This window comes from Rhinatrema bivittatum, chromosome 6 (genome assembly GCF_901001135.1).
Source record: "Rhinatrema bivittatum chromosome 6, aRhiBiv1.1, whole genome shotgun sequence".
NCBI classification, from domain to species: domain Eukaryota; kingdom Metazoa; phylum Chordata; class Amphibia; order Gymnophiona; family Rhinatrematidae; genus Rhinatrema; species Rhinatrema bivittatum.
Genome location: NC_042620.1, coordinates 158733538 through 158748131, shown reverse-complemented (window position 1 = coordinate 158748131; position 14594 = coordinate 158733538). Strand labels below are relative to the sequence as shown.

The 14594-nt window shown below is 44.2% G+C and overlaps 1 protein-coding gene across 1 annotated transcript in view; it reads right to left on the bottom strand.

The window, feature by feature from the left end:
* TMEFF2 (transmembrane protein with EGF like and two follistatin like domains 2) overlaps positions 1 to 14594 on the bottom strand; it is a 718820-nt gene that overhangs the window by 192603 nt on the left and 511623 nt on the right. The window contains exon 6 of the mRNA XM_029606083.1: positions 5984 to 6132. Coding sequence (XP_029461943.1) covers positions 5984 to 6132 — 149 coding nt within the window. The remainder of the gene's footprint in view (positions 1 to 5983; positions 6133 to 14594) is intronic.

Here is a 14594-nt window from a genome sequence, read left to right as displayed (position 1 = left end):
ATTACTAGTGAGAGGCTGGCTTCACAGACAGGGGGGAGCTGCCTGACCCTCACTCCTCCGGGGTATTGTGATCTTCCTGCACACAGTGCCCTATCCCTGATACCAGGGGTGTTGTGATCTTCCTGCATGCAGTACCCTATCCCTATTAATACCAGGAGTGTTGTGATCTTCCTGCATGCAGTGCCCTATCCCTATTAATACCAGGAGTGTTGTGATCTTCCTGCATGCAGTGCCCTATCCCTGATACCGGGATGTGTGCAAGAAGATCACAACACCCCCGGTATCAGGAATAGGGCACTGTGTGCAGGAAGATCACAACACCCCCAGTATCAGGAATAGGGCACTGTGTGCAGGAAGATCACAACACCCCTGGTATTAGGGATAGGGCACTGTGTGCAGGAAGATCACAACACTCCTGGTATTAATAGGGATAGGGCACTGTGTGCAGGAAGATCACAATACCCCTGGTATCAGGGTTAGGGCACAAGTTCTAGTCACATTGACTGATCACATTACTTGTTTTGTCAAGCTACCAACTGTTTCCATTTCCCATCCCCCATATACTGTCAGTAGGAAACTTGGTAACATGAATAAATAAGAGGGCAGCCAATAGGAATACATATTCATTCCTAAACTGACCTTAACTGACCTGAAAAGTGTCAAATTGTATCATTTTCAGTTAGTGCGCACTAACTCCCAGTTAGTGCGCACTAACTCGAGTTAGTGCGCACTAATCGGAAAAAACGATTTTTTAACGATTTTTTAACTAAAAAATCATGCCTAAGACGATTTTCTTGCCCTGCCACACGATTTCTATCGTTAAGACGATATGGAAAACGATTCACATCCCTATTAACGATCGATTTTGGCTGAGGGGGGGGGGGAAATCTGATCGTCTTAGTTTTTTGGGTTAAAAAATCGTTTTATCAGGGGAGGGGGGAGGGCGGGAAAACCGGCACACAAAACAACCCTAAAACCCACCCACCCTTTAAAATAAATCCCCCACCCTCCCGAACCCCCCAAAATGTTTTAAATTACCTGGGGTCCAGTGGGGGTGTCCCGGCACAATCTCCTGCTCTCTGGCCACGGCTGCGTTATTGGAAATGGCGGCAGTGGCCCTTTGCCCTTATCATATGACAGGGCAAAGGTAGCGCCGGCGCCATTTTGGTTCCTGGCTTCCGACGTCACGCTTGCAGGAGATCGCTCCTGGACCACCGCTGGACCCCCAGGGACTTTTGACCAGCTTGGGGGGGCCTCCTGACCCCACAAGACTTGCCAAAAGTCCAGCTGGGTTCCGGGAGCGACCTCCTGCACGCGGGCCATATTGCCAATATTCAAAATGGCGCCGGCGCTACCTTTGCCCTAACTATGTCATACGGGCAACATCGGCCCGTATGACATAGTGAGGGCAAAGGTAGCGCCGGCGCCATTTTGAATATTGGCAATACGGCCCGTGTGCAGGAGGTCGCTCCCGGACCCCCGCTGGACTTTTGGCAAGTCTTGTGGGGGTCTGGAGGCCCCCCCAAGCTGGCCAAAAGTCCCTGGGGGTCCAGCGGGGGTCCGGGAGCGATCTCCTGCACGCGTGACGTCAGAAGCCAGGAACCAAAATGGCGCCGGCGCTACCTTTGCCCTGTCATATGATAAGGGCAAATGGCCACCGGCGCCATTTCCAATAACGCAGCCGTGGCCAGAGAGCAGGAGATCGTGCCGGGACACCCCCCCTGGACCCCAGGTAATTTAAAACATTTTGGGGGGTTCGGGAGGGTGGAGGATTTATTTTAATGGGTCGAGAGGGTTTTAGGGTTGTTTTGGTGTGCCGGTTTTCCCGCCCTCCCCCCTCCCCCGATTTACGATTTTTTGACGATAAATCAGGGGAATTGCTATTGTATCGCGGCTCTAATGATTTTTGACGATTTAAAATATAGCTGACGATTGTTTTAAATCGTCAAAAAATGATTCACATCCCTAGAATTTGGTATTTAATATGCACTAGAACTACATTAACCTGTGGTATTGGCAACGCTTACAATACCAATAGAGCCCAAAAAGATCCGGCTCAATATGAGGAAAATATTATTAAGGAGTTGCTTGCATGCAAATCAGCTCATTAATATTAAAAGTGGACCGCAGTAAACCTAATGATCTGCGTTAATCCTAGAAAAGTTAACTATACCGCAGGAGGATGACTTCTCCCTCTCCCCCCCCCCCCGAAGAGTATCAGCAAGCTAACACAACTGCTGATGCTCTTGGGACCCTGCCTCCCTTAATCCATGAAAAGAAAAAAAAACCCTGAGTGGCTTGTCCCTTCCCCAGAGATGGAAACACCACAGACATATGGTCCACCCCAAAACAGAATCCTCTGTTGGCCCCTCTTTTTTTGGTAAATCATCCTCTGCCCTTCCAAGCAAGCCCTACTGTAGTTCACAAATCTGCTCCCCGTCTGATATGTCAGAAATTATCCCCTCATGCTGGCCCTCCAAGTCCCCTCCCCCAGTATTTCCCCTGCATGCAAGGAGCAAAGGAAAGCCTGGGGTCACCTGGCAATCATGGTGCTGGCAGGGCAGGAACAAATGGGGATTGCTGATGTTCCATTAGAACCTAGGTCGCCTGTTGGTAAGAAGGGGCACCCAGGCGGGAGACGGGCATTTTTTATGTATTGGATGGGGGGATGGAGAAGTAAGCTGGGCAGAGAGAGAGTGATGTAAAATGCAAGGTGAGGCTGAATAGGGATTCTGTTTTTATTCTGGGTGGGGACATTCAGCTGCATATTCTCCTCTGTAGAGGGGCAGGAAAGTTACTTGAAGCTTGTTGCCCCTTTACGATTATGGCCTGGAGGGGTTAGGAACATGCTTTGTTATGGCTGGTACCGTGCATACTTTTCTGGCCATGGTAGTGTGTTCTTGGCATGAACGTGGAATTTACTAACCTGGAGTACAATTTACAGAAGAATAAATCTGGTGGTAAATAACTCAAGTTACAATGTTATATTAAATTGCTGTTTTAATGTGGCTTAATAAATAGGCCATAAGTTTGAAAATTCTGCTTTGGCATTTTGGGAAATAGTGCACACTATTTCTGAAGAATGTATGTTATTTGTAAATAATAGGCACTATTTTTCCAGAATGAATAAAACCCCCCAAAAATGAAAAACTGACCCCCAAGAAAACAAAATTCAGCTGGAATAATCCCTCTTCCCCAAGAAAACAAGATGAAATTTAGTAAAACATTTTTCTGTGAACATCCTTAGCACATAGTGAATTTTTATGGACAGTATTTAACTGGACTGGGAGGAATTTTAAAATAGTTAGATTTATGTGGTGCAAAGCCGATGTTAAGTGCATAAATCTTTTGAATATTGATACCATTTTAGTATTCTGAGTTGGGAAACATCAGTAGATGAAAATCTAAGGTAATTAAACTAGTTGCTTAAAATATTATTTCGGCCCAATTCTGAGATTTTTAACATTCAGGCTGTCTGCTGCGGCTGCAAACATAAAGTAGTGTTATGAATTTGCTGTATTAGCAGTCCAACAGCATGTAGGTTTGGTAAATAGTTTTGTTTAAAAGTCCTGGAATGGAGGCCAAGACAAATGTTCTCCAGAGGCAGGTTTTATTTAAAGAGTTTACCCTGCTTTATTATTTTGTAAGTGCACACAGGCACAGTTTTGAAACAGCATGGAGCACGCTGATGCACAAATGTAATCATGCCATGTTGTGAATTTAAATCCCTCTGAAGCCAGTAGAATGAGAATGACATTTATATTGTACAACAAGGATTTTATTTTTAACAGGAAATATAAGCAAAGTTGCTTCCAGGACAAAAATACACTAAGTCACTGCATTCATGAAGCTGGCCTGTAGGGACCATGCAAAATTCACTGACAAAACAAAGGATGATTCTGGAGCCCACGTTAGTAAAAGCCTTTTCTTTATAGAAATAAAAGTGTTAATGAGCTTGGAGAGATTGATATTCATCGCTACTTATTTTGCTAAGTGGAGGCAGCTGAATATCTGGCTGCGATCAGTGGTTGCCATCTAACTGGCTAAGTTATTTTCCAGTTAAATGGTTTAACTGGATAAGTGGTGGGCAGGATGTGGGAGGCTTGGGGAGGAGCTACTTGTCCTGTTAACTTAACCAGATAAGTGCCATTATTCAGACTTATCTGATTAAGTAGCAGGTCTAAAGTTGCCAAAAAAGACTTCTCCGGCTAACTAGCTATGCTGCTGAATATTCTTTGTAAGTTAGCTGGAGAAAAAAACAGCAAAAGGAAGGCAGGGGCTGGACACAGGAGAGGAAAGGGGGTTATAGAGGAGCGGTAGACTGTAGAGAAGAGGAGTCACAGCCTGCACCATTGTGAGGAGAAAAGCTGGGACCATGCACAAAGAAGGCAGAAAGGGGAGCACAAGCAGACCTCAGGTACATGAGAGAAGCTGTGGAAGGAAAGGGGAGATGCTGATAGGAAGGACACGTGGGGATGGAGAGAGAAAAATCTAGGAGGAAAAGTAGGGCCTTACTTGGAATTCTCTGGCAAGCGTGTCAATGAGTTGAAACACAGAGCCAATTCTTCCATTAGGTGAACTACATGGTTGTCTAGGGCCAACATTTTTGTTTTTGTTTTTTTTGGGGGGTGGGGGGGGGGGGATGTATCAAAAACCTCAGAAACTTCCAGGTGCTGCCTACCCACTGTTAAGGCATGGCACCACAAGAGAGAAGGGAATGGATGCTGGGTAGATGTAGAGGTGGAGAGAGAGAGAGAGAGAGGAAGCTGGATTGACGAGCCAGTTGTGGAGAGGGGGTTCTGGGCGGATGGAGAAAGAGAGGCTGCTGTGCAGATGAGGGTAGGGTGAAGAAAGAGAGAGGGAGAAGATACTGGGCAGGTAGGAGGTAAAGAGAGGGATGGGCACTAAATAAAGGGGGCAAAGAGACTGACATGATGATGGGAGTAAAGGAGAGAAAGAGAAAGAAAAGGAGAGAATGGATGCTGAGCACCATGGACAGGGGGCGAAGGGAGGGGGATTCAGGACTTGGCAGGGGGTGAGAGGAAAAAGAGAAGTGGATGATGAGCAGGGCAAGAGAAGGGAATGCTGCGCTAGAGTTTCCAATAGGCAGGTGAGCAGATGGGAGGTTGCAAGGTTGAAGGTTTTGCCTTGTGAGCCTAATACCCTTGGCACAGGCCCTTCTGATACACCTTTCCTGTAGGTAGGACACTAAGATTAGTGCCTTCTTGGCAAATTCTAGCAACGTCATCTCAAAATCCTGAGTAATTTTCCTTACTGTCTCCTCCCTCTCCCCAAATTCCCATTCCTACTATTCTTACGGTGAGCAAAACCTAGATGTTTCCAAGTACGTAAGGGACTCGGTGAGCATGTGGGCTCCAGGTTCCTCAAACAGTTCCTACGTTCCGACTAGCGTGCACTTCCTATCAAAACAGAAATGTATGAAAAAGAGAGAACTTTTGGAGACTGAGAGCACACATTCTACCTGTGCCCCTATACTGCCAAACAACAGCAGAGAGAGGGGAAATGGTGAGACGAGAGAGATGGCGTGGATGGGGATAAAAGAGATGGGGAAGGGGAGAGCAAACTAAATGGAGAGAAGGGAAAGAAGGGGAAGGCAGCAATGGGAAAGAGAGGAAGGTGGAGGGGGAGAAGTAGTGTCACAAAATAGAGAAGAGGGATAGAAATGGTGATAAAGGAAAAGAGAAACATCTAGAAGGAAAATGGAAAGACATAAGAGATGGGTAGATTAAAGGATGGAGGTATGGGCAACAGACTGGAAGAAAAACAGGGGAATGACAAAGATTAGAGAACCAATAGGAGGGAGAGCATTCAACCTTTTTCCCACCTCAACTCCTGTTCTATGCCATATATGAGAAGTATCAATGATACGTTTAAGGGTGCTTAATAATCCAGCTCTACCTCTTAATGTAGAGAGAAAACCAGAAAGAACCTTCTTTGCCTTAAAATAAGCTAGAGTCCTTACCTTGACATCGGCCCAAATATTTGACTTCAATTTTCTCCTGTTTCTGGCATGATGCTTCTTTGATTTGACATGGATTATCATAGGATTTCCCATCGGAAGCGCAGACTGGATTGAAGCTGATGTGGGAGCAGTCAATGTTACACACGCACCTGAAGCAGAAAGAAGAGAAACACTGCCAGATAAATATAGGTCGTCTTAAAAAAATAATGAAACATCCAATTGGTAAATTATAAATCAGCAGTTTTATTCAAAGGAGGGGAGGATTCTTATCTGAATGGGATTACTTAAGACTTTCTGTATGTCTCATTTTCCAATGAGGGTTTTGAGAAAATAAAATAATAAGTTTTTGTTAACGATGCACCAAGGAAGCTGATCACTCCAGAAGTTTAGAGTTACATTGCTGTGTGGCAGATCAGGTTTCAAACTCCTACCATAAGGACATGCTTGTTTTAACTTTTTCAATGTCTTTAATCATGAGCTCAATAATGAATTAAAATAATAATAATAATAATAATAATAATAATAATAATAAAATACTTCAGTGCAGGGAGATGAGATTAATGAGGTTTTTAAGAGAAAAGTATTTGCAGAATAGGGTGAAATGTTTTTTTTGTCCTGGCACTCTAGATAAAGATCAGGAGCTCAAGTGAACCAAAGTCTAGGCAAATAAACTCTAATCAAATCCCACTGGTGGGAATTTATTTCATTCATATCCATTTTGTATATTTTAAAAACGTTTGTGGTTGCTGGAACTTATTGAGAACAATCCCCTTGCCTTGGAATTGAAAAGTATGTTTGAAAATCCATGTTTAAAACATATGGAGGTCCATATTCAGAAGCATTTAGACAGATAATGCAGAACTTATCTGTCTAAATGAATATTTGGGGACTTAACCCGCTAAATGTAAGCTGGATATCTTATTATCCCGCTAAAATTCAGTCAGATATCAGTCACTATAGATACCAGCTGATTATTGTTAGATATTAGAAGTACCTGTATAATTACTCCTAAGAATTTATCTCCTCAATTTCTTTAATAAGATTAAGCCAATATAGTGATTGTTGAACATGTAAATGTATATAATTACAAATGGCTGTATCTCTTTTCCGTTGAAAGTTTTGTCTTACTTAAATATGTGAAAATCACAATAAAGATATAAATTAAAATAAAAAAAATTCAGTCAGACAAGTTAGGAGCATTCTGGGGGCATTTCAGGGAGGAATTAAGTTTACAACACCAAGACAAGGTCCCTTAATCCTACTCACCCAATTATAAGTATTTAAAAATATCTTAACAATATTTGATTTTAATTATTGAAAACATTTTTATTTTATTTTTGCATTGCACATCTTATATAAATCTATAAAAACTATCCAATCCACACACACTCTCATCCATACCTCATATACCCATCATAAAAATACCACCCTTCATTACAATACATATTCATCAATTCAAAAACTCCTCTTAATTTGAAGTGCTCAGTTCTATTTCAAAAATATATACAAACAGTCCCACTTATACAGCTGAGTGAGTCCTTTTGTATAGATTCCGACTGAATCTGATACCTCTTACCGGCGTACCCATGAACACTTTCTCCTTTCTCAACTGCCTGTATCAAGACTGTAAACCTTTCTTGTTTCTCCAATTATCCATGCTATGAAAAAACAAGCCCCAGCTGAGTAGATCTTTCTGTATAGATTCCAACTGAATCTGATACCTCTCACCGGCATAACCGTGAAAACATAAGAACATAAGAAATTGCCATGCTGGGTCAGACCAAGGCTCCATCAAGCCCAGCATCCTGTTTTCAACAGAGGCCAAAACCAGGCCACAAGAACCTGGCAATTACCCAAACACTAAGAAGAACCCATGCTACTGATGCAATTAATAGCAGTGGCTATTCCCTAAGTATAATTGATTAATAGCCATTAATAGACTTCTCCTCCAAGAACTTATCCAAACCTTTTTTGAACCCAGCTACACTAACTGCACTAACCACCTCCTCTGGCAACAAATTCCAGAGCTTTATTGTGTGTAGAAGTGAAAAATAATTTTCTCCGATTAGTCTAAAATGTGTTACTTGCTAACTTCATGGAATGCCCCCTAGTCCTTCTATTATTCGAAAGTATAAATAATCAATTCACATTTACTCCTTCAAGACCTCTCATGATCTTAAAGACCTCTATCATACCCCCCCCCCCTCAGCTGTTTCTTCTCCAAGCTGAACAGCCCTAACCTCTTCAGCCTTTCCTCATAGGGGAGCTGTTCCATCCCCTTTATCATTTTGGTTGCCCTTCTCTGTACCTTCTCCATCGCAATTATATCTTTTTTGAGATGCGGCGACCAGAAACTTTCTCATTTCTCAACTGCTTGTACCGGAACGGTAAACCTTTCTCGTTTCTTCAATTGTCCATGCTGTTAATAGACAAGGACACCATGGCGTTTCAGCGGATCTTACGCCCCCTGCATCAGGGGAAACTTTATATCCACTCAATTAATTGTATATATATCCAGGGCTTTAAAATACGATACTTTTAATGCCTCTCCGCTGTCAACCAGTTTCACCAGCCTCGATATCATTCACATCAGGTCCAAGCCTTTACACACTTCTTTGCTGCTACTTGGTTCTGAAAAACTCCAGCTGCGTTCAAGACTACGCATCAAACCAACTGATAATGCGGCGGCAACTGCATCAAAATCATCAAAGCTAATGCAGGTTACCCCCATGCACCCTTTTCTTCATGTCCATGTTCCAGCCCAGTGTTTCTCAACCGGTGTGCCGCGACACACTACTGTGCTATGGCTGATGTGCAGGTGTGCCACGACTGCAGTCTTTATTTTGCCTTTCCTTCTGGGCCTTCAGGATGTCCTCCCACCAGGAGGGGGCATTAGAGAGCAGCACTTATCGGCAGCTGCTCCTGCTTTCCCTCTGCTGGCTCTCTGCAATGGAAACTGCACAGGGCTCTGTAGGCTTTTTAGACTTGTGGCCCCCTGCAATTCAGATTGCAGAGGGAAGCTGGCAAAAGTGGAAGAAGCAGCACTAGGTAAGCCTGCTCCCAGACTTCTGCTGTTCAAGGATTGGTGGTGTGGTGGGGAAAGGGACAACTGAATGTGCTACCAGGTGAGAGGGAGAGAAGGGAAATTGATGATGCCAGAGAAGGAAGAATGGCGGAGAAGGAAGATGATGATTCTTCAAAGAGGTGAGGAGAAGAGGTGGAGGGAGAGGGAAGATGACGATGTGAGATTGAGGGAAGTTGATGCCAGGAGGTGGAAGGAAAGGGAAGAGAAAGTAATGACAAGAGGTGAGGGAGATGGAAGATTATGATGACACCATAAAGTGAGGAAGTGGGCAGGTGATTCCAGGGGGGGTGGAGGAAAAGGGAAGAGAAGGTGATTGGCATGGGGGTGGAGAGAGAGGGAAGTTAATGATGATGCCAGGGGTGGAGGGAGAGGGATGGTGATGGTGATGATGTCAGGGATTGGAGGCAGAGGGAAGTTGAAGATGATGCCAGGGAGTGAGGGAGAAGGGTTGAGGCAGAGGAAAGGAGATGATGCCAAGTGGAAGGGGATGGAAGGGTGGAAGATGATGGGGGGTGAAGGGGGGTGAAGGGATAAGGACGGTCCTGATAATATGAGTGGGTGGGGAAGAGGTGGTGGAAGATGATAATGATGCCTGGGGGTGGGGTAAAGGGATGGAGGGAGAGGGAAATTGATGATGCCAGGGGATGGGAGAGAGGGGGAGAGGGATAGAAGGAAAGGGAAGTTAGCGATGATTCCAGGGGTGAAGAGGTGGAGAGAGAAGATGATGATGATGATGATAGGAGGTTAGGGAGAGGGGTAGATTGGGAAGGTGATGGTGATACAAGGGGTAGCGGGGAAGAGGTGGTGGGATAGGGAAGGTGCTGATGGGTAAGGAAGAGAGATGGAGGGAAAAGGAAATTAATAGCAGGGAGTGGTGGAGAGGGGGAGAGGGAAAAGCATGATGATGATAGCAGGATTGGTGCAGAAGATAGGGAGGGAGAGAGACTGGCAGAGGGAAAGGGAAGGTGGTAATGATGATGCCAGTGGAAAGGAGAAGAGATGAAGGGAGAGAGGGAATGTGATGGTGATGCCAAGGGGTGGGGGAGAGAGGTAGAAGGAAAGAGAAGATGGTGATGATGATGATAATGCTAGGGGTAAGAAGGTGGAAAGAGTAGGTGATAATAATTCCAGGGGGTGGGGAAGGGGGGAGAGAGGAGGGAAGGTGATGATAATGGGGAGTAGAAGGAGAGGGATGGTGATGATAATGCAAGGGGAGGGGAAGAGAGATGGGAGAGGGAAGTTGATGATGATGATAATGCCAGAAGGTGGTGGAGAGGGAAGGGAAGAACATGATGATGCCAGGGGAGATTATGAAGGTGGGGAAACAGGGGAGGGAGAAGGTGGTGATGATGATGCCAATGAGATGGTGGGCAAGGGAAGAGAAGAGGAAGTGGCTGGTGTGCCACAACAAAGTGAACCCTGTGCTAGGTGTGCCACAAAACAAAAATCTTTTTGGGAAACACCACTCTAGCCTTTAGCAATCAAAAGTGTTTATCCCATGCCTTTTTTAATTCATTTACTGTTTTTGTCCTCACCACCTCCTCCGGAAGGGCATTCCAGGCATCCATCACCCTCTTCATGAAGAAATATTCTTGACCTTGGTTCTATTCGTAACATCTAGTTCTACTGTCTGCTTCCAATGGAAAAGGCTGGAAGTTTGTGCATCATTAAAAACTTTCATGTATCTGAAGGTCTCTATCATATCTCCTGCACCTCCTCTCCTTCAGGGTATACATATTTAGATCCTTCAGCCTCTCCTCATAAGTCTTCCGATACAGACCCCACGCCATTTTGGTTGCCCTTCTCTGAACCACCTCTGTCCTGTTTCTATCCTTTTTGAGATAATGGTCTGCAGAACTTAACACAGTACTCCAGGTGAGGCCTTACAAAGGATCTGAATAAAGGCAATAACACCTCCCTTTTCTTACTGATTTTATTACTCTCTCTATGCAGTCTAGCATTCTTCTGGCTTTAGCTATTGTCTTGTCACTTTACTTCACTGCCTTCAGATCTCCAGACACCATTGCCTCTAGGTTCCTCTCCCAGTCTGTGCACATTAGACTTTCACCCTGTTCATCCATCTAACTTTGCTGTCTGGATAGTGCCAGAATAAGGACCTCATCTTGCCCATGTAATAAAAATGTGCATGTTAAAGACCTTGTCAGTCACTAAAAAGAGTGTGCTAGGCATTAAATGTCCTTGGGCAAGTCACTTTACCCTCCATTGCCTCAGGTACAAACTTAGATTGTAAGCCCTCTGGGGATAGGGAAATACCTACAGTACCTGAATGTAAACCGATGTGATATTTCAGATCGAATGTCGGTATATAAAAAATAATAAATAAATAAATAATGAGCATGCTAAACGGGGGTCTGAAGCCATTAACATGGATGCACTAGAATTAGCAGCTATTTGTTTGTGATGTCACATGCTGAAAACTATGCCCGCACATATCACAAGAACCCATAATCACCCACACAGGAAAACATCCTACTTAAGTTCTTCATCTAATGTAGTACATAATATATATCATTCAATGCAGAAAATGTGAAGAAGCATGAGGTCAGATCAGCCATTAAAGGCAAGAAACAGTTCACACTGACACAAGATCAAACACCACAGGGAAGGGACAAGCAGATCAACACCTCCTGATGGGGTGCACTTTTCAGAACCAAGAGCACCACATCAATGATCTTATGAGCAGGATAAGGCTTTTGAAATTAAAATAATCAGACACTTGGAACTGACAAGAAAGGAAACCTACTTCTTTATTGAGTCCTAACACATTATGAATCAAAAAATTACACTGCTTGTCAACGTCTGACGCATCAGACCTCCCTCACCCCTTCCCCTTCACCCTATCATTGCAATGCCTTTTATGATTCATTTATAGTAACCACAGCACTTTATATTTCCTGATGATACCATCTTTTGCTCATTTGAATTCTGACCTGAAAAAGAGAGGTTTAACTCTTGAAAGCTAGTCAAGAAATGTATTGTTAGTCCAATAAAATATATCACCTTTTTTTTTTTTTTGTGCATTCAGGTAGATTAAATAATATTTGTTTGTAAATGAAGGAGGGAGCATCATATGGAAATGAGGCCTGAAAAGGCAAGTCACTTTGCCCTCCATTGTCTCGAGTACAAACTTAGATTATAAGGCCCTCTGGGGATAGGGAAATACCTACAGCACCTGAATGTAATCCCCTTTGAAGTGCTTGAAAAGTGGAATATAAAAAAATAATAAAATAATCGTGTGCTATGTTCTCCTCCATCTGCTATTTACCATGGACTCATTAATGCAAAATACATAACACCCACCTAGGACCAGGTGTTACATTTTACCTGTATACACTGTCTCTCAAAATCCATACTAACCAACCTGAAGTGAAATGGCTGGTTAGGAAGGGAGATTTAATTCTCTACAAGCCCTCTTCCTCCTCTCCATGAAGACTAGCTTGATGCTGTCCCTCCAAACCCCCCCCCCCCCCCCCGCTGCAGATCCCCAAGCCCTCCCCATTCAAAGTGCCAATTCCCCTTTCTCTGCACAGATGAACAAGCCCCCACCCCTAATCCTCCCTAAAATGAGGCTGCCCTCTTCAGGGTGTCACTACCCCCTCAAGCATGAGGAAGACCCCTCCCCCCATGCACCCTCCCAAAATGCCCACCTGACATTCCGAAGGCCCCCCTCCTTCCCCAGCCAGGCGAAGTGCAGATCCAGCTGGCAAACTCAGAATAATGATGCCTGGTGAACACTTCACTCCATGGGGCAAACTCAGACTAATGATGCCTGGTGAACACTTCACTCCATGGGGCAAATTCAGAATAATGATGCCTGGTGAACACTTCACTCAAAGGGGCAAACTCAGACTAATGATGCCTGGTGAACACTTCACTCCATGGGGCAAACTCAGAATAATGATGCCTGGTGAACACTTCACTCCATGGGGCAAACTCAGACTAATGATGCCTGGTGAACACTTCACTCCATGGGGCAAACTCAGAATAATGATGCCTGGTGAACACTTCACTCCATGGGGCAAACTCAGAATAATGATGCCTGGTGAACACTTCACTCCATGGAGCAAACTTAGAATAATGATGCCTGGTGAACACTTCACTCCATGGGGCAAACTCAGAATAATGATGCCTGGTGACACTTCACTCCATGGGGCAAACTCAGAATAATGATGCCTGGTGAACACTTCACGCCATGGGGCAAACTCAGAATAATGATGCCTGGTGAACACTTCACTCCATGGGGCAAACTCAGACTAATGATGCCTGGTGAACACTTCACTCCATGGGGCAAACTCAGAATAATGATGCCTGGTGAACACTTCACTCCATGGGGCAAACTCAGAATAATGATGCCTGGTGACACTTCACTCCATGGGGCAAACTCAGAATAATGATGCCTGGTGACACTTCACTCCATGGGGCAAACTCAGAATAATGATGCCTGGTGACACTTCACTCCATGGGGCAAACTCAGAATAATGATGCCTGGTGAACACTTCACGCCATGGGGCAAACTCAGAATAATGATGCCTGGTGAACACTTCACTCCATGGGGCAAACTCAGACTAATGATGCCTGGTGAACACTTCACTCCATGGGGCAAACTCAGAATAATGATGCCTGGTGAACACTTCACTCCATGGGGCAAACTCAGAATAATGATGCCTGGTGAACACTTCACTCCATGGGGCAAACTCAGAATAATGATGCCTGGTGAACACTTCACTCCATGGGGCAAACTCAGAATAATGATGCCTGGTGAACACTTCACTCCATGGGGCAAACTCAGACTAATGATGCCTGGCGAACACTTCACTCCATGGGGCAAACTCAGAATAATGATGCCTGGTGAACACTTCACTCCATGGGGGGAAGGGTATTCGGTAGCCCTTGAAGGGAGTCATCCTCATTTTGCAGGAGGCGGAGCTGGAGGAAGCTTTCTCATTTGGGCAGCCATGAGAAGAGTTGGTCCTGTAAATTGTGAGTGGGGAGAGGGTTTCATGCTCTATAGTGGCAGGGGGTATTAGATCAATTTCTGTTAAATCTCTCCTACTAAATTGGCCCTTCCACTTTGGCCTTTCATGGCTGCTAGAGTGTGTGCTACACAGTTTTTTGGCTGATGTCCATATTAATCCCATACCCATGCAATTGAAGGTAATTTTTAGTGTGCCCTCAGTAAAATTTATTGCATAGCATGCTAAGTACCATTTTAACGTGCACATAAACCTTTACTGAGGCACATACCAAAACATTTTTAGCAAAATGTTTTATTGCATAGGACTTATATTCATGTTTGATATTATGGTAGTAGCTATCGCTGTGCATTTGTTGTCAAATGACATGAAAACCTAGTTTCATTAGAAAACAAAAACGAAAAAATAAATGCTGCTGAATTTTTCCCCCCCTTTCCTTTTATTTTCAAAATGAAGGAAAAACCCTTAAGTACTGCTATAATTAAAAAAAAAAAATTATCCCTCCCAGGCTTTTCCATTATTTCCCCGCAAC